The sequence below is a fragment of the Epinephelus moara genome, chromosome 23 (assembly GCF_006386435.1).
Source record: "Epinephelus moara isolate mb chromosome 23, YSFRI_EMoa_1.0, whole genome shotgun sequence".
NCBI lineage: Eukaryota > Metazoa > Chordata > Actinopteri > Perciformes > Serranidae > Epinephelus > Epinephelus moara.
In genome coordinates this window covers 14585174-14604466 of record NC_065528.1, presented here as the reverse complement: position 1 = coordinate 14604466, position 19293 = coordinate 14585174, and the positions used below count along the sequence as shown (strand labels likewise).

At 42.8% G+C, this 19293-nt stretch overlaps 1 protein-coding gene across 11 annotated transcripts in view; it reads left to right on the top strand.

Annotated features, from left to right (window-relative positions):
• sox5 (SRY-box transcription factor 5) overlaps window positions 1–19293 on the top strand; it is a 301706-nt gene that overhangs the window by 180273 nt on the left and 102140 nt on the right. For 6 of the 11 annotated variants that reach the window (XM_050035826.1, XM_050035823.1, XM_050035828.1 and 3 more), the window contains exon 1: window positions 17455–17728. The exons of 2 other annotated variants lie outside the window; for them this stretch is intronic. In XM_050035826.1, the coding sequence (XP_049891783.1) occupies window positions 17652–17728 (77 nt within the window). In that variant the 5' untranslated portion in view covers window positions 17455–17651. Of the gene's footprint in view, window positions 1–17453; window positions 17729–19293 lie in introns of those variants that run through there. 3 more of the 11 variants (XM_050035825.1, XM_050035824.1, XM_050035827.1) reach the window with 2 other exon arrangements.

Genomic DNA, 19293 nt, shown 5'->3' with positions numbered 1-19293 from the left:
CCTCACTTTTAAAAAGTAGGTACATTTGAATGTTTGGATTTCTCTGCCTCATTACAGCGTGAGATTGATGTCAGAATAACTTATGCATACAAGACAAACAGTGCAATGAGCAAATTAGGCTTCACCTTATTGCCTTAAAGAGCATTCCACATCAAGAAAAGCCATTTTTAATGATAAATTCAAATGTTTTTATGTAAATATCGTTCCATTTACATCACAAGTGAGGGGAGCGAGTCCCCCGGTAGATGATTCCTAACGTAAGGTGAAGACAGATGAGAATCAGAACCTCTGGACGGGTTAAATGATTAGATTCCTGCTCAAACACAACCGTGTGTGTATGTGTGTGTGTCCTTGTCCGTAGTCTAATGACTGCGCTGTCTGCAGAGAGTGGAACACAGGAGGGAATTAGTCGTCATTGCATATCAAAGGCTTAGCCATTAGAGACATAGGGTAGGGTCTTCCTAATGAGAGGGGGTACCGGTGTTTTTGCTGGTGTGTGTGTGTGTGTGTGGGAGTGTGTAGTGTTTGGTTGGGTCACAGCATATGCATACTTAGGCGCACACCTTCAAAAGCAGCCAGCTTTACACATATTGCACTCTGTCACACAGATTCAGCGAAAAGGTACCGATCACCAATGCGCACACACACACACAACGTAATTCATAGAAACACGCAGCATTTATATATATGTAGACAAAGTCGGAGGCACACACACTGTGTTGCCAGGGCCCTCTGGCAGGCCTCGCCGTGCCTCTCAGTGTGGCATGGCGTGGGCAGAGGTGCCAGCGAGATGCCAGAGCTTTGTGTGCCACGCTAGATCAACGCCAGCCATTGCATGTACACAGCACACAACGCGCCCGGGGGTACAGGACTCACCCACCTACACCTTCCATCCATACATACATCCATCTCCTACTATCTCTTCCCCCTATGTGTTCACCTCATTCTCTCCTCTGCTTTATTTCTCGCTGTGTTTTTGTGTGTGTGTGTGTGTGTGTGTGTGTGTGTGTGCGTGCGTTCATGTAGGCTGATTGGCGATGCCCTCTGTGCCATCTGCAGCAACCCCCCCACCTCACCCACCTCCCACCCTTCCCACTCATCACAAGGGTGGGCTTAACCATCTGTGTGCCAGTGTGTTCCCACAGTGAGAAAAGGGGGACTTGGGGGGGGTCGTAGTGGTGGTGACGGGGGTTGCCACAACAGACACACACATTATAAAACAAAACAGCACACTTTACTGTGTGTCGAGATAAAAATGAAGAATTGACATATGAGTGCCCGACGACACAAGGTGGCCCCGCATGCAGAATAATGTAATGTCACCTAATGTTCGGCTTGTAAAACCATTCTCCTCTATTAAGACAAACGTAGGAGCATATTGTGCACAGTGTATTCCGCCGCATATTTTATCATTTAGGCTCGAAGCTGCGGCCCAGAGGGATTCAAAGAGAGCAGCAGCTGGGTAAGTGTCAACAACTCCACAAGCGCCAACATTATAAGAAGCCAATAGTAAGAGTCAACGGTCAGAGCCACAGTGCCCTGATAGTATTCCCGTGGGCAAAGATGGAAGATGGATCACGGGTGGAAGTAGGATGGATGAATTGAATCGAAACGAAAGCTGGATTTATCACTACTATTCTATTTATCCACTGCAGAAGCACATACAGGATTGGAGTTACTGTAGTTTAAGTGATAATCTCAGAGATTGTAATTTAAAAGGATAGTCCAAATCTTCTATAGTGAGGTTGTGTGAGGTATTTATCCTTAGTAAGTGTAATACATACAGTAGATGTCAGTCAGATTGCCCCCAATTTGAGAGGGGAAAATATATTTTGCTAAGCCCCTGTCCACAGCTGTACATTGCTTAGCTTCTGTGGCGATACTAATGAGAGGTGAAATTGCACTTGTTTTCCATCTTTGGCCAATTTACTACTCAAATGCCCATACCCAAATGTAACACTTTTTTTTCTCAAACTAAGATGTGGCTATGGAAACGTAAATACACACATATCATTATTCAGTCTAAGCATTTCCTATTTGGACATATGTACATGATAATAAAGATTCCTGGTTCTCACAATTTAGGCACAACCACAGTTTTGGAAATATATTCAGACATATGAAGTGCACTTGCAGATTTGCATATCATAGAAGCTTGGACTGTTGGCCTTGGTGGAGGTCAGTGCTCTCCAAGTTTCTTCCAGCTTCTGCCTGGTTGACATTATTCATGAAATAAGATTAAGATGCAGATTGAACTAATAATACCCATTATGAGTTATTTCTTCATCAGTTTCTGACAACTGAGGACATTAAATTGTCATATGATGCCATAAAGAGCAACATGACTTGGTGTCAGTCACCAGAATACAGGCTCATGTAGTGACCATAACCGTCCAGTCAATTAGTTAGCTGTCAGTCCACAAGACTTTATGTTTACGGCTCTGGGTTCATTTCTTAAGTGCCAGCAAGTGCATCTCCATCCACCTGTCACATATTCTTTTTTTTTTGGTTTGTGCATGAAAAAAACCTGAGTGGATACAAGGAAAATGAAAAAAAAAAAAAAAAAAAAAAAAGCGTTGCACTTCAATGAGGGAAAAAAGTTGGTGTTTTGATAGAAGTGCAGTGGAAACAGGCGAACTCTTGCTTGGGTCAAGACCTTTGAATCGGCTCTCTCCACTGAGTTCCAGTTGACACATTCGCTGCTATTGAAGTTTTTCTAAATCGACATCTCTTCTTAATATTGCCCAACATCATAGTTTGTTTTACTTCATTCTTGTCCACTCTTAAAATCCTGGCAAAACCAGTATATTGGCATGGGTACCCATAACTGTGGGCCTAAAATTACTTTACATTCAGACTGATACTCTATGTTGGTCTCTAGTGACTGAAAAGGAATCCCCCTCCCCACAGAAATCAGTTAGAGTGGACGCACATGTCACACTAAAGCCCAGTTCAGCCCAATGATTCACAAGCTTTTAGAATGTTGCAGAGAAAAGTTGCAGCAATGCGAACTCGCCGTCTGAGCTCGACTCAGGCCGGCTCATTGTGTCACCTGCAACTCCGCTGGTCAAATCGCTGGCGGCAGGTTGTAGAACGTAAAGCTCGTCACCTGTTTCGACAGCCAATCAGCTTGTAGTGAAGTCCAATGGTCAAGTCAAAATGACCGCAGATGGCGTGTTCGCCTGCTGCGGCAGGTGCTCCATCCCTGCTGAGCCCTCTGTTTCTGTCCTCAGTGTGCCAGGGTCGGACAGTGGGTCATTGCTGCTGCTCGCTGTATGTGCTTATGCCCCCCACACTCATTGACAAACCAATTGGTGCTGCTTACTTATATTATTGTGACGTATTTATGACAGTCCATCTGATGCTCGTTTTGTTCTGTTTTTCACCGTTTCATCACTACTACAAATGCAACTGTAGCCAGTATCTCACTATCACTATCCTCATTCATATTTTAAGAAGCTACAGATTATAAACAGCCATAACATAAGCCTGAAAAGCAGGAAATCAGAATGCAAGGACAGAGAGTTGTTGCATAGAGATGATACACCATCTCATCTAGTTGCATTGGTGTGAACCAGCAGGTTTTTAGAACGTTGCAGAACAGCATGTTGCAAGTAGTTGCATGTTTCAAATCGTCTCGTCGTGAATCTGCGGTCTGAACTGGGCTTAAAGATGAAAGGGAGTGTAAAAATTTGACAATTCTGTCTAATATGAGGCAAATGCTAAATCGTGATGTACTTGAAGCGTGTGAAACGTCCACTCGAGGTGTGAAAGTGACCCTGGTCACTTACTAAGGTGTGAAAAGACTGTTCTGCCAAGTCTTTAGTTTTAAATACAACTAATGATTAAATCAATATACACCAAAATAATAATTAATATGATGGAAAATAACGTTTTTTAAAGAAGTTACTAAGTGTGCCACATGGCCGTGGTGGTGTTTCATGGTCTTGGGTCGGATTAGTCGCACACAAACGGAGGCTTCTGCACTGGCTACACATTGAACCAATATTGAAATCTGATGTAAATGGCTTCTATAAAAAGGTGGTGAGTTGTGGTTGGGTAATGATGATGTGTGGGTTTAGGCTGCATGCTTCTTTAACAGAGGCTGCTGGGTTTAAAGATGTTTAGGAAGCTGGCCGCATCTGGAGTGGCCACGGGCCAGCTGGCTAGTAGCCTTTAACCTCAAGCAGCACTGTTTTCTTTTCCCTTTCTGTCAGAATCCTCAACTAGTTTTACTCATCTTTCCCACTTTTTATTCACTCTGTCACTGTCTTACTTTGGCATCTTGTTTAGCTTTGTATGTCTCAAGTCACGCTCCTCCCACCACCAAACAAACGTGCATATCACAAACACGCACGGTTGCACACGTACAAAAATACTACGGGCATATTGTCAACGCTTCCATGCATGTCCCGTGCACTACCTTGCCCCTCTGTAAACTACACACACACACACACTCACACACACTTCTGTCTCTATTGTTCTTTATCACACATGGCCTTGAAGATGAAAAAGAGGGAAAAAAATAGGAAAGAAAAACTCTTAAGTGTCAAACCTCACACCCAGTCTGCTGTGCGATAAGATTAGATTTATTTCTCCAGCTGTGACATAGAAAATGGAAGTGGATTATTTAGTAAAAAAAAATATGACAGAATTAAATTAAAACTAGTAGGCGTTATTGTTAAGCATGGAACAGAGGGGGCTTAAATATATAGGCTCAGCATAGCCCTCAGGCATTGGATAGCACAATCTCCTCTCCTCTTGTTCTCACCAATGGACTTAAAAAACACACATATAAACAGCCTTCCAGGACCACAAAGCCTGTGTAGAAAATCAGAAAATCATTTCCTCTTCACTCTAGATTCCCTCATGCTCCCTCTCTCTCCCTCTCTTTTCTTCTGTTCTCTCTGTCATCCCCCTTCTCCCTCAGAGCAAGTCCACAGGGGGCTGCCTGGGCGCATCAATCCAGGGTTGAGCTTGTGCCTTGACGTGGAGAAACACAAAGTGCAGAGATTTGGTGCATAAACATGTGTGCTCTTAAAAAAAAAAAAAAAAGAAAAGAAAAAGAAACGGCTGCAGCGAGAGGGGAATGGTGCCAAATCCCCCCATTCAGCCTCAGACCGAAGGAGGCAACATCCTGACAGCTTTGAGGTGGAGGGGGGACTGGAGGGGGAGGTTAGGGGATGGAAAGAAGGGGAAGAATGAAAAAGAGGGAGAGAGATGGCAACTGTGATGGAGGAGGAGGGAGATGAAGAGGTAGAGAGAGAACATCAGCTCCTGGGGATAAGAACAAAGCTCAGGGAGTCTCAAAGTGATAATCCGCTGTGTTTTTCATATTTAAAAATGTTTTGCTGTTCCCTATCTCTGATATAAGCAGGCTGGAAATCAACTTTAAGTTTCTTCTCTCAGGGAAAATAAACATCTGTGTTGCCCAGGAAATTATGCATCTATTGTTTTGGTGGGCAGAGAGATCAAAACCTTTCAAACTTGCCTCCTTCTCCTCCCTCACCCCACTCAGTATGTGCACAAAATAACTCGATTACCAAGAATATCTAGATTAATATAATAGTTCAATTAAAGGTTTGGCATAGTTTGTGGTAGGAGTAGCTGTTCTGGAGCTTTTGATCGTATCACATGATATTTGTCAGCAATAATAGATTATAAGATCTTCAAATTTCCTTTTTTTATTTAATTCTTTTATGAGCACTTACTTCAAGGACTTTTTGGACATGTTGGCTCCAGACTTGAGGACCAAAAGTCACCCTTTGCTTTCAAAACAGACAAGACTTGATGGATGGTCGGGTTTATGTCAGGGTAATTCAGATTTATTGCAATCTGGGTTTTATTTGTTGCTATCTTTTGTGATAACTTTGTACAAACCAAAGTAATTGCTAAACAGCAACACTGATAAGACAAGAAAAAGAAGTGGTCGAATTGCTGTAAATTAGACATCGTTGTAGCCAGATTTTCTCAAGCATTTTATTTAGAGGGAAAATAAGGACCTGAAATATTAGTAATGATTCCTCATAGCAAAGGAAAACAATACTTGTGAACCAAGTTGAACCAGGAAGCTGGTGTGTAGATTTTGATAGATGTTCAGATAGGACAGTTGTTGTAAGGATTTTGGCCTTTTTCCTTCATTTTGTCTTCCAAATGAATTTTTGCTAACCTGGTAGCTGGTTGAAAACCTGTAAATTCTTGTCACTGCTCATGATTCTTATCCAGTCAGACTGTATTTCAGCAATGTTGCCATGCTTTCCAATCTTAATAATTACTCTGGTGAATTCAGTGTGGTATGGTAATAAAGCTTTTAAGCTGGGAAAGGCAGCTTTATTTTGGCGTCACTGGACAAAAAACCCATATTAACCTTATTGTAATGTAAGTTACTGAGAGAAAACTAAACTTTTGCACCACTTCTTGGCTCTGTTTCCGGCTTTTTTATGTTATGTTATGTTAGCTAGAGCCTAGGATCACAGTGTGTCCTCCGCCTCACTCCCCCGCCGCTACAGACCACAGGAGGAGAGTGAGCGGCAGTTCTGGAGACTGATCCCCAGCTCAGTGACCGCAACAACCCAAATCCAGCGAGTGCCCCGGGAGACCAGCCCCGGCCTGACTCCCAGCTGGATCAGCAAACTTTCTATTGCTGCCATTACACGTTAGTCCCATACTACTGCTGGCCACCAGCTTGCTGTGACCCTGGCACTGGGAGGTTTGTACTGTCTGAATTTGAGCCACCACAGCAGCCGTCTGACGGTGCATTTTTGAAGTTGCTGTACACTCTCTTCCCTACGAAGCTGTCCACAGCAGCAGGGAGTAAGGCAGGTGGCTAGCTAATTCTTGTCTCACTTGTGGTCTGATAAACAGAGAGAGGTAGAACAGGGCAAGGAGGGGCAGAGCACATGAGCTGTGGTCAACTGTGCAATAAAATAAGACAAAACAAATCAGTGTATGGGAAACACTGGGTTACTGTATGGAGCTTGCTGATATGCTTGTGGTCGTCTGGTGGGAGGATATTAGGACAGAGAGGGGAGAGCTGCAGAAGAAGGGTGAATTTCAAATTCTTCCTTTTTTTTTTTTTGTCTTTTTCAGATTTCTACCCACCCCAACTTTGACTTTAAATAGTTAATTGAATTCAGCGCACTTAAGTTTAGTTCTGTCAGTACTTAGTTGTACTATACCTTTAATTTCTCCAGTTTTGCCCACCATAACTTTAAGTAATCCAAGCAAGCAGATATTCATGCAGCAAGACATTTATCATTCTAGTTTGTCATCACTTTGGAGCTCCACTTCTCAATTGTCATCCAATGATTTCCCTCAGATTTTATCCAAAGATCAGCTTAAGTGATTAAACGTTAAAAACATCTTTCCGGTTTCTTCTCCCTGCTGTCATAGCACTCTATGCTTCAACCCTTTCTCACCCTACCACCACCACTGCCAGTGTGATGACCCTGACTATGGCCACCTTGGGGAATCTCCATTTGGCTGCTATTTCTAGGGCTCTGTCCCTGTTGATCTATCACATCGATGAGGTCAACACCAAAGCCTTCTTCAATTAAAGTTGCTGCTTTCTCACTCACTTGTGCTTTCCTCCTTGAACAAGACACTGAGCAGTGTCAGGTTCAGTGGGAGCATTACTTTAATCTTGTTATGTGGACATATCAGGCTGCGTCTCAGCACACTGACCATCTTCTTCACCGTCATGTATGTCTCACACAAGTGCGTTCTTGGTGGATGAAGCCCGTCTCTTTCTGCTGTTCATCCTCACTGCTTGGAGCGGATAGATTTTTCCTCCTATATATTTGATTTATTTTCATTCTTTTCTATCCTTTGTCAGTCAAAGCCTTTAGTTTGCTGTTAATTATGGAGAGAGGTAGAGTTCAAGGGAAAGTCTCAGTCAGGTAGCAGAACAATTACAGTGTATTTGTGTGTGTCTGTGTGAGTTTGTGTGTGTGTGTGTGTGTTTCCAAAACGTCTGGACAGGTCATTTTTTTTCTTCTTCTTTTTTTGTAAATCATTCACTTTTTATTTATCTTCCCAGGCTAGTGTTTCATTAACCCCGCTGTGACACAGACTCCCTTTCATTCACTCCTCGCATTGTCTGCTCCAGCCGCTCACTCTCTCACAGCACCAAAGATTACTAATAAATAAGTGACACCAGAAACAGTCTATTTTCCCTCAGCCATAATTAACTGACTTGATGTTTTCAAGGAGAGGAGAGAAAACATCCTGCTAATTAGGAATGAGTTAAGATTCGCACAAAGAGTACAGATCGTTAATTAATTTTCAACGCAGCCATTGTTGGGGGAAGAAAACAGCTTTGTTTACAGTGCAATGTTTGCAAGGCGGTTCGAGCAGCGCACTTGCTGTGGAGGCATGGTGGGGAGAGGTCCCTGACACATTCACACAAACAGCAGTCCGTATCCAGTAACCTTGAGCAGCAGCTGAGGAAACTTTGATCAGTTAGAGGTGTCGTCTTCATTATATTTGTACCTGGATATCCCACAAGAGTGAATCTGGTGTGCACTTCACCTCACACTACTGACATGACCATACTGGTGGTAAAAGTGGCAGAGAGCAATTTGTGTGTCTGTCTTTTGGTCTCTACCTGTCTACCTGCCCATTTATCTGTACAGCGTTTCTGCCCCGATAGGGATTGATGGATTTTGGAGGTGGAACAGACTCCAGATAGACACACAGCTACAGAGAGAAAGAGTTGTTCGTGTAAGTGAACGTGCACATGTCTACATCCATGTCACCGCATGTCAGTTCAAGTACCACAGGATTGAAGGTGTGTGTGTATGTGTGGGTGTGTGTGAGGATGAGAGCGGCCTGAGCCCCTGCCTGTATTAGGAGGGCCCTGGCAGCAAGAGATAGCGGCTCTATCTTAATGGCTTCTGCCGCCTGCCACTCAGCCTTCAGACGGGGTCCTCTGCCTGCACGTGTCTCCCCACGATAAAGCCACTTCACAGGGGCTTGCGCCTCTCCACACTGGCCTCTCCTCTCTCCTCCTCTCCGAGGAAAGAAGTGAGAGAGAGAGAAAGAAGAAAAGATGCCAGAGGTATTGATATATGAGCTCACCCTGAGACTGAGACGAGCTGCGAGGGAGAGACTGACGTAAAAAAAGAAGCATTCACACCACAGGCTGTTGATCATATCTGATATTTTTAAAAGACCGTCGTAGGATGTAACCCAGAATATGACATCTGATACAATGTCAAAAACATATGTTTAAAGGTTAACAGTAAGACATCACAACTATTTTTGGATCTACTTTTTCCTGCACGTTTTAAATGCATTCAGGCACTGTGCATTTCTCGACTGAAGTAAGGCGTCTCTACAGACACCAGTCAAGTTTTCCATCTGGCTTTCTTTCCATTGTTGTGTCTCTCTTTGTCATTAATGTATTAATGCTGGCTCAATGAAGCTGCTGTGGGTGCCAAAGTTATAACTGTCAGGTGACTGATGGGAGTGTTACTCAGTCCACTGTTATTTCACTGGTGCAGCACACACAAATTGTCAGAACAGAAGCAGACTGTCATTTAAAGTGAAGCGATACAATAACACAGCTGCTGTGTCCCCATCACCAGACAGATATTTAATGATTATGCAAAACACTGGATTATGATCCATCAATACATTTTTGTACTGTGTTTTTGTATTTGTCAACATCTGCATTGAACGTTGAGAATGACAGTTAATTGTTGGCCAGGGAAGTTGGCAGAACTGTTAATATTGAGAGTACTGCGGGGGCCGCAGTAGCTCAGTCCATAGGGACTTGGGTTGGGATATGATATGCTGTGCTAGCTCATGCTAACTGGGCAGAGGGTGTAGCAGGAGAGCAGCTCACGGGGACGTTCCTAGTGCTGCAACTGTCCCCCTTGCTTGCATGACTTTGCAGATGTATTCTGTTGCACTTTTAATATTTGTTTACTTGTATGAGTTCTTTTCACTTGGACATAAATACACTGTTAAAACGTAAAATTTAAAGGACTCATTGGCTGTTTGCAAGATCAAGAATGAACTGTCATCCTAGACTTTGAAGCCAGCATTGACGGAAAAGTCCTATAGGAGTTCAGGATAGTGGAAAGTTTAAACATCTGCATTTCCATGACAACTGAACAAATTAGATTTGCTAATGAGAACTTCGTGATACCATCAAAAGCCCTTGAATAAGCTTGTTACAGGAACTTTGGCTGAGATCTGTCAACTACTGTTCCCAAGGTCAAGAATGAAATGTGTAACCTAACTATTTATTTCTATTTCTTCTTCTTAATATCGGCATAATGGCAACTACCTTATGATTAGAGTAGGGGAAAGATTGTTGTTACAGGTAAACCAAAGGTAGAAAAGCCAACTTAAATTGATCTGTGACCAGACACAACCTGTTGCACACACTCATCCATCACTCCAACTTTCACAGCCTTATTTTCTGCCTTGCTTCATAAAGGGCTCACCTCTTCCTGCAATTGTGTGCTGCAGGATTATACAATATGCAGCTAATTCCTTGGGATACTGGGCAGAATAATCAATCACCGATATCAGTCAGTCATTCATAACGCAATCGCTGACCGTTTTCATCTTGTAGTGAATGGTTACGATTGAAATTCATAAAAACACTGCCAAATTTTGGGGCTGCTCCATCCCAGAATTTTGATTCACACAGCATCACAGCACAGTAATATTCAACAAGCCCTAGCGCGCTCATTTCTCTCCGATTTAAATGCAAACTATGTCATTTTCTAGATGTGATCTTGCTCTTCCACAGAAAACCCTCTCAGGTCCATAACTACTGATTTGCCACATTGTGTCCGACGTGTGTGTTTCCACATTTGCATAATATGGTGCGTGAATGTTTGTGAAAATGTGTGGGTGATGTGTGTGACTTTATGTGTGTGTGTGTGTGTGTGTGTGTGTGTGTCTTCAGGCTTTGGGATTGTTTACTGCCGGTCTCTCCCTGCCCCTGCACATGGTCGGCCCCTAATGCACTACAGCTGTTAGGGTCCCGACACAGGGGCCTCCCATCAACGGTTTCATTGTAATGGACTCTGTGTGTGCATGTGTGTACGTGCTTGCTTCTCTGTGTGTTTTTTCCTGTGTTTGTGAATGAGTGTGTTTTATTGAACATGAATGTGTGTTTGTTCTTGCAGCATTGTGAATTTTTGCCGTTCCTTCTGGGTATTTTTTGTTCCTGTCTCTCTGTGATAGTGCATTTTTGTGTGTGTGTGTGTGTGTGTGTGTGTGTGTATGTGTGTTGCATATCCTGTCGTTACACTGGCGGTTTTGTGATACCTTCTCCCTCCGTCTCTCTCATGTCACCTCCCTCTCGTCCTCCCAGATTATGAACCTATGTATCGCTTAACAGGCCCTCTTTTGTTTCCAGCCCAGGTGAAACAGTCCCTTTTCATTTTCTTGTCACTTGTTCTCTCACCCAATACAATACACTCCGGTGGCCTTGCTCATTCATATTCCTCAGCAACATGTTTTAACTGCAGACAATGGTTTACACCTGAGAGGCTGGTTACTCCAAGAAAACTTGAGCTTGTTTACATACCTTCCTTTACATCCCGTTTCTTAAAGCACTCTTTCTTTACAGCGTGGCTCCATGAGAAACCCTGACCCGGGGCAGATTATTATTAGCTCATTAAAAACTTTTCTCTTCATGAACACCTAGGTGCATTCATTGTTGCATTATCCCCTGTGTCGCCTGTATCTTCTATATAACCCATTGTCAAGTCAAAATAAATCACAGCCAAGCTCACGGCAAAGTCTGAAAGCTGCTATTTGCCATACCCATTGTGTGCATGGTAATAACATAAACATCTATTCCATGACAAACACAAGGCTCATTCCCATTCTCTCAACTGTCTGTAGCAAGAGGGGGGCAGAACAAGGGGTGTGCCCAGGTCAGCGCTGCTCCGTTATGTTGACCAATTGCCGCAGAGTCAGCCGCATAATGGAGAAATTAAGTTTCGTAATGCACAAATGAGGTTATCATTGGTTTCGCAGCTGTTTACGGGGTCAAGGAGAGATGCCGTTTCCAATCGGGGCTCAATTTAGTCGGGGAATGCGATTAGATTTAGCCCTCCCAGTGTATTCTCTCCATTTGACCATGAATTAGATTAGGTAAATAGAAAACTAATGCCGCTCATTGTTGTTGACATTGACATATTCATATTGCTGTCGTATAGAGAGCAGCGGGGTGGGGGGCTTGCATGAATGTGTGCTTCCCACGTGTGTGTGAGTACATATACATGTGAATTCTAGCAGGAGAAAGGTGGAAATTGATATCTTTGTTAACAAACTCTGCTTAATGGCTGCGTATGAATGTGAAGTGGAGAGACTATGAGAGAAACACAGAGAAAGAGATGTTTTCTTCTGATTAATATAATTACGATTGGGTCACTCCAATGCACGTTGATTTCCCAATAGTGATGGGCAAAGCAGTTCTTTAGATGTTACTGAATCACTAGAATCAGTTCATTAAAAAGATTCGTGAAAAAAATTCGTTCACCAAATCGTTCAGTGCTTGGTGGGAGGAGCCCTGACTGTGTACTGCGTAGTCCGACTCACCGAACTGATACACGGCTGAGCTGTTGCTGCGTCTGCCCTGCATTGGTGAGTCTCATTGTTGGCCAGCCTAATGTTTTAAGTTTGTTTATCTGGAAACTAAGTCTGTTTAAACAATGGGGAGGTGTGTGATTGTGTTCATGTGGCTTGACTCCTGGTTACATTAGCCGTTAGCTTGGAGAAAACGGTCTCTATTCGTCACGCGGGAGGCAGTCCCTCCCTGCACCTTGGCTCCCTCGCGACTCACGAGTGATTCATCGTTCGCACGGACCGAATTGGCAGTTCCACTCCCGGTCTGCGCGCTCGCTGCTGAGCTCAACTGAACTGAAAAATGAACGAATCAGTTCCAGAAGTATTTCAGTTCAGTACGTTCACTAAACAGATTCGTTCTTTTGAACGATTCATTTGTGAATGACACAACACTATTTCCCAAGGTACTCCTAGCCTCAGTTTCACAACCTGTTGCTTTTGAAAAAATGTCTCATTTTAAAACAAAACCAGCAGGCTCTGTGGTCAGAAACTTACATTAAAGTACAATTTATCTCTCCCTGTCAGGTCAGACAATAGTTAGGGTCTGAGTCTGAAATGTTATGAGATGCTGTAAAAGAATTTATTTTATATAAGAAGAAAGAACTGGCACTGGTTCAGATATTACAGTGGGAGACTTTTTAAGCCCCGTTTCCACCAACCAGTACGGTACAGTTTACTTGGCATGCTTTTTTTCCCATTTCCACTGTGAATAGTTGTGGATGGTACCAATAAAACCGTTTCGCACCGTCCCCATTTTTGGTCCCCCCTCTGTTGGGGTACCGAGCACACAGATCTGGTACTAAAAGGTGGAGCTGTGAACACTGCAGTCTGTTGACTGGTCAATAGCGGGCGGTCACTCTGCTCAGGGCTGAGCTATGGCTGGTTTTGAGGCTCATGTAACCACTGTTCATACTGTGGAGAGTTTTATTAGTAAACTGTAACTATAAAATGAAAGGATGTTTTGCTGCTCTCGCAGCAGCTGGAGTCTGAGAAAAAATAACTTAATTCACTGGGCCGACTGCTGGCGACTTTTAAGGTGGATTGTTAACTTGTAATGTTACTCAGTGTATGAGTTGACGACATGAATCCATCAGCACACCTTAAATTTCACAAAATTGTGTAAATATATGTATTAATATGCTCTTAATTTATAAACACTACGCAATGTGTGCATGCTGTGCGTTTGACTGTACAGTAGATGTGTGCTTGTCTACAGTAGGTACAGTGACAGGGCTTGCGTTTTCTCCTTCTTTCTGTGTGTGTGTGCGTGTGTGTGTGTGTCAGTGTCTAAGTGTGTGTTTTAAAGTATCACAGAAGTGGCAGTCTGTCAGCTCTACTTTTCTCTGCGCTCTCCAGAACAATAGCTGGATTGGCCGTATGTGTGACACGTAGACCACACACCCCTAATAGTGACTGACAGCACTAAGGGCTGAAAGCAGCATGCACTCACACACACACACTCACACTCACACACACAGTGTACAGTGCGTACACCTGAGGACACAATGGGTGTGGGTGATCGGTGAAGGTTTCAGTCAGTTTGTATATGTGTATTTTGTGAGTGCGTCTGTGTGTGTGTGTGTGTGTGTGTGTGTGTGTGTTTGTGCGTGCGCTCATTCATGCATGTGAGCTTCAGCATATGTTCTGTTGAAAGTGTTCAGCTGCTTTCTTGTAACAAAACTGTTCCGTGTTTGAGAATCAAATGCCTGCCTCTCACCGCATCAAAACAAAGGAAGCAAATGAAAGGAAATGAAGTCTGTTAAACATTTTATTGCATCTCATTTGTTGTATTATGGCCATGGGGGAAAAATGTGATTCCGATTGGCTGGAGGATGTGCATAATACCCACAAGGCTCATCTTTGTCATTGTTCTGTGTAAATGCCTACAGAAAAGGCATAGAAAAATTGGATTAACATTCTTTTTTATTAAAAATAATGGCTATAAATATTGAAATAACTGTATGTAAACATATGAGTGGGAGGGAGTGGAAGAAAGGGTGAACATTGTATAGATATATAGAGATGAATGAATCCATATAGGCAGACGTTACTGCTTTCACTTGTTGGAGTAAAGTGACACCTATTAAAAGGCTAACAAAGATAGAACAAAAGAAAGTTTCTCTTTTTCTCTTTTCTCTTAAAAGCATTAATTTAAGTTGACTAAAATGTAATATTTGGCAAGTAAATAGTAATAATATGTAGAAAGGCATTATTAAGACCATTTTAATGCATCAGAAATCCTTTGTGGACTGTGTCGCACAGAGAATGTAATCCCTCTATGCTCAGGATACCATAAAATAATCTCAATTTAAGGCTTGATTTATGTCCACTGTTCTGTTAGTGTCACCAGTCATGTAAAAAGCATGATATGTGACTAAGTGGAGCACAAAACAGCTTCACTTAGAAACAAAGGGACAGTAAAAGAGGCTGGAACAACACAAGTTAACCAATTAAGCATGGGAGAGTCCAAGGCATTTTACATATATCGTAAAAAGTATAACCTTTAGCTTCTCTTTGCTTTGTTCAGACCATATAAGCTGTAATGTAGATTATCACTTTGAACAGAGGTGTCCAGGCTGCAGGTGAAATTGTATCTTTATACAGAGCCATGATACTGTACAGCAGTGATACTCTACTTCCGGCCTTTGGGCTAAACCTGGCTCGCGATAGGGTGCGTGTTGGTTTGCCAACCATTTTCTATTTACAGTGCAAATAAATTGGTTTACACTGGAGATTTTTTTTCTACTTTAAATGTAATTAAGATTCAAGAGTGCATAAAAAGCATCAAAATAGAGTGCGTGTATTTAAAAAAAAATGGCAGGTAAGGATCTGGGATCAGGGCTAAGTCCTGAATGTCCTCAAATCCTACGAACACCCCTGTTACCTGACATGTGCAGGGCTGCTGTGACTGGATTTGCTTCAGTCTTTCATTTTTTCCTGATAAATAATGTTAATATCTGTTTAAGTGGCCCCTGGGCTCCTGTCATTTGCAAAAGTGGCCCCTTGGCAAAGCAAGTTGAGTATCCCTGCTGTACATGTACATTAGATGTCTATCAGTATTGTAATATAGAGTTCATCCAAGTACAAAGAGTACTTCAAGTACACACAGCTGTCTTTCTTATTACTTTTGATTTTGAAATAAGAGGCAATAACATGGGAACATATTAAACCTTAAAATGTGTTTATCTAATAAGAGAATTTAGGAGTGTTTATATGTTTAGGTGTTACTCTGCAAGCCTTGGTTAATCACAGTAGACAATGTACATGTGAACTAACTTTGGAACCACATTAATGACTCATAGAATAGACAATACACGCAATTTTTCTTTAAGTGTTTTGACAAATTGAAATAAATCAGCCACAAAACAAAATAACAGCAATCAAAACAAGTTTATGGAGAAAACAATTCCAAACATTTGCATGTTTGAGCATCTTACAGTGGAGAATTTGCTGCTCCTCCCTCTTATGTTATGACTGTAAGTTCAGCGTCTTTGGGTTTTGAACTGCTTGTCCAACAAATCGATTTCACGTCACCCATTTGCAGCCTTAAAGAAATACCTTATCATCAATATGACAAGTTGTATACCAATTATTCATGACGCGTTACCTTGAATTTGTGACGGAAACTTTGTTTTGTCGCACACAGAAAACGAGAAACATATTGATTTACTGATTGACTGGGAACCACGTTTAACTACAGAAAACTATATCAAAAATGCATCAGTATAATCCAGGTCTCATTGATCCTGCTGTATGCTCAGTACCTCCCAGACACATGAATTTTCACAAAATAAAGATTAGTATTAGTATTGGAGTCTGGCTTTGAAGAGAGTGTAGATCAGTAAGGGTTTTTTTTTTTAAAAAGAAACAAAAAATTGCATGTGAATAGGAAGCACTGAGGATACAACTGAATACATGAGACTCCGATTAAACAGCACAAGTGATGTCACAGTTTGTGATGGGGGTTTTGATATAGTTTTGCTGTTGGTAAACATGGTCCCCAATGTTACCGGCTCACCCTTTTTCCCCTTTAAGGGTGGTGGCCTTACTGTGTGTGGAGGGAAGCAGCCTTGCCATCCTTCCCTCTGCAGAGTGGCCCAGACCGCTCTTCACTAACAATGGCTTTAGTGCAGTCCTCACCACAAACAACAAACATGGCCTTCTCATGAGGTTTAACAGCAGTCGTGAACTTATCTAGACACTTAATTCTGCTGGCTATCATCACTCTTTGCCACATGTGGTCTTCACCATGACACCTCGACAGAGCTGCTTCCCTCCATAAACAATGAAGTCCTCATCACACCCTCACAGGTTACCCACAAAGCCACAGCCCTCAAAGGAGAAAAAGGGTGAACCTGTAACACCAATCAACCAAAAGTGTTAAAGTTAACATCCCATGTAGACCAGCCATGTGGTGTAAAAGTATAGTAACAGAGAAAATAGAAAGGAGCATGTGCTTGTTTGTGTTTCATATAGCTCATATTAATTCCCTTCTTGTTGCATAATAAAGTTCATGAGTGCTTCCAGAGGTCTTATCACTCTAAAGTGTGTCTACATGATCTGTGACTGTTGTCTGAGTGTGTGAAAACCAAGTGTGTGTGTGTGTGTGTGAGAGGGAGAGACGGACTTGAGGAAGGGGGCAGCACTGCTGTGCATTTGCACTGAGAGAGTGATGAGCCCTATGGTCAAATGGCCCCTCCTCTTTGCTCTCTCTCTCACACACACACACACACACGCACACACACACACACTGAGCGCAGGAGACAGAGGCTCTGCTGCTGGCCCTTTAAGAGCTGAGCCTAGATCTCACAGCTTACAGCGAGGGAGGGAGAAGAGGAGGGACAGAGGCAGTGAGAGAGGGAGAGAGAGTGAGTGAGGGAGGGTGTAAGGCTGAAAGTGTGTGAGTAGAGAGACGGAGAGGAACACAGAGAGAGAGAGAGAGAGAGAGAGAGAGAGAGAATCAGCAGTGTGTGTGAGAGGTTGAAGGATCACTTCTATCCCGTCTTGTTTTGGGGAGACTAACCTTGTTCATCTGAGCATTGTGGGACTGTTTTATGTTGTTGTTGACGAGAGAGACGGACCCTTACTCCAGCATGCTCACTGAGCCTGAGCTACCTCAGGAGTGTAACAGGTACGTGACGCTTTCTCTCTCTCTCTCTCACACACACACACACACACACACACACACACACACACACACACACACACACACGCATAGACACACACATTCATGTAGAGATGACAGAGACGGAGGACAGGACGGAGCGGGACAGAGATAGGGAGGGCAGGGGAGGATAGGAGTATAAAGTAGAAAGGCATGTGTGTGAAGAGAGAGGAGTCCGTCTGTGTGTGTGTGTGTGTGTGTGTGTGTGTGTAAAGCATGTGAAGTGTCTCAGCGCTGAGTTTGGAAGCGGAGAGTGTGACAGAGTCAGAGATGGGAAAGGAGAGTTGATGATTGACTCGTATTCTTTCGGGAGAGATATCATATGCAAAGCAAGATGAAAGCAGCCAATATGTATACATGTATGTGTGTGTGTGTGTGTGTGAGTGTGTGTGAGTGTGTGTGAGTGTGTGTGTGTGTGTGTGTGTGTGTGTGTCCGCATAAGTAACATAACTGTCCCTCTTTCCCTCCTCGGTCCCCTCTGACTGAAGTTGTGTCAATTCAATTCAATACCTCCATAGACAAACTGCTTAAAACTGTGTTGGCGTGTGTGTGGGAAAGAGAGGCACTTAGACAAGTGTGTGTGTGTGTGTGTGTGTGTGTCAAAGTCAGAATGTGTGAGCCTCTCCTCTCATCTCCACTGCTCACCACAACTTTATTTACTTCTGCTTTACCCCACCAGCTATTAATACGTCTCTTTCTGTAAGCGCCTCACATATTTAGGTGCTCTCAGCAAAGTCAAAAATACACAGATAATTCCTTTATTTTTAACCATGACAAAATAGTAACTAAAATTAGGAATGTTTTCGACCCCAATTTGAAGTGTTTACACCCTGCCCTCCCGCTCAACCTCGCCTTTTTTATTTTTAAATTAACTTATTTGTGATTTATTTTTCACTTAATCCAAATGCAATACATGCAAACCCCTCAGTAATCCTATTGTCAATCTGCATGGTGTTGTTGTTGTTGTTGTTTTTTCTTTCTTGCCTTATGCTAATGTTAATCTCACTGTGCCCCCTTCTGATGTTTGTGCGGGGCCCTGCTTCAATTTTAGAGGTGCGAACCCTCTAACCTTGCCCTTTTCCCCAACACTGTCAACACAAGTGGCTTTTTTTTTTCGCCTGTGGAATAATGGTTGTTTGATGCTAATGCTGTGAGAGACAGATTATGTTATAATACCCGGCGTTTTAATACTAACACACGTACGCACAAACACACACACACACACACACACACGCCTCTCTTCCCTCTCCTGCTTGACTTTTATTGCATTAAAGTGGCGCTCTGTTTTGCCCGATGAAACTAATCTTTTGTTCCGAGATAAACTGGGGTCGGTGGGGTTGGGGTAGGGGTAGGTGGTGGGGGGGATTTCAGGGGCCCCTTGAATTAAGAACACATTTAGATGTAGCAAAAACGTGTTTTTAATAAACCGTCCAATCCGACAAAGTGGTTGAGGAGAGAGAGGGAGGAAAAAAAAAAGAAGATAACAACAGCTAGGAGGAATTAAAAATTTAAAGGATTACACCGAAAAGCAG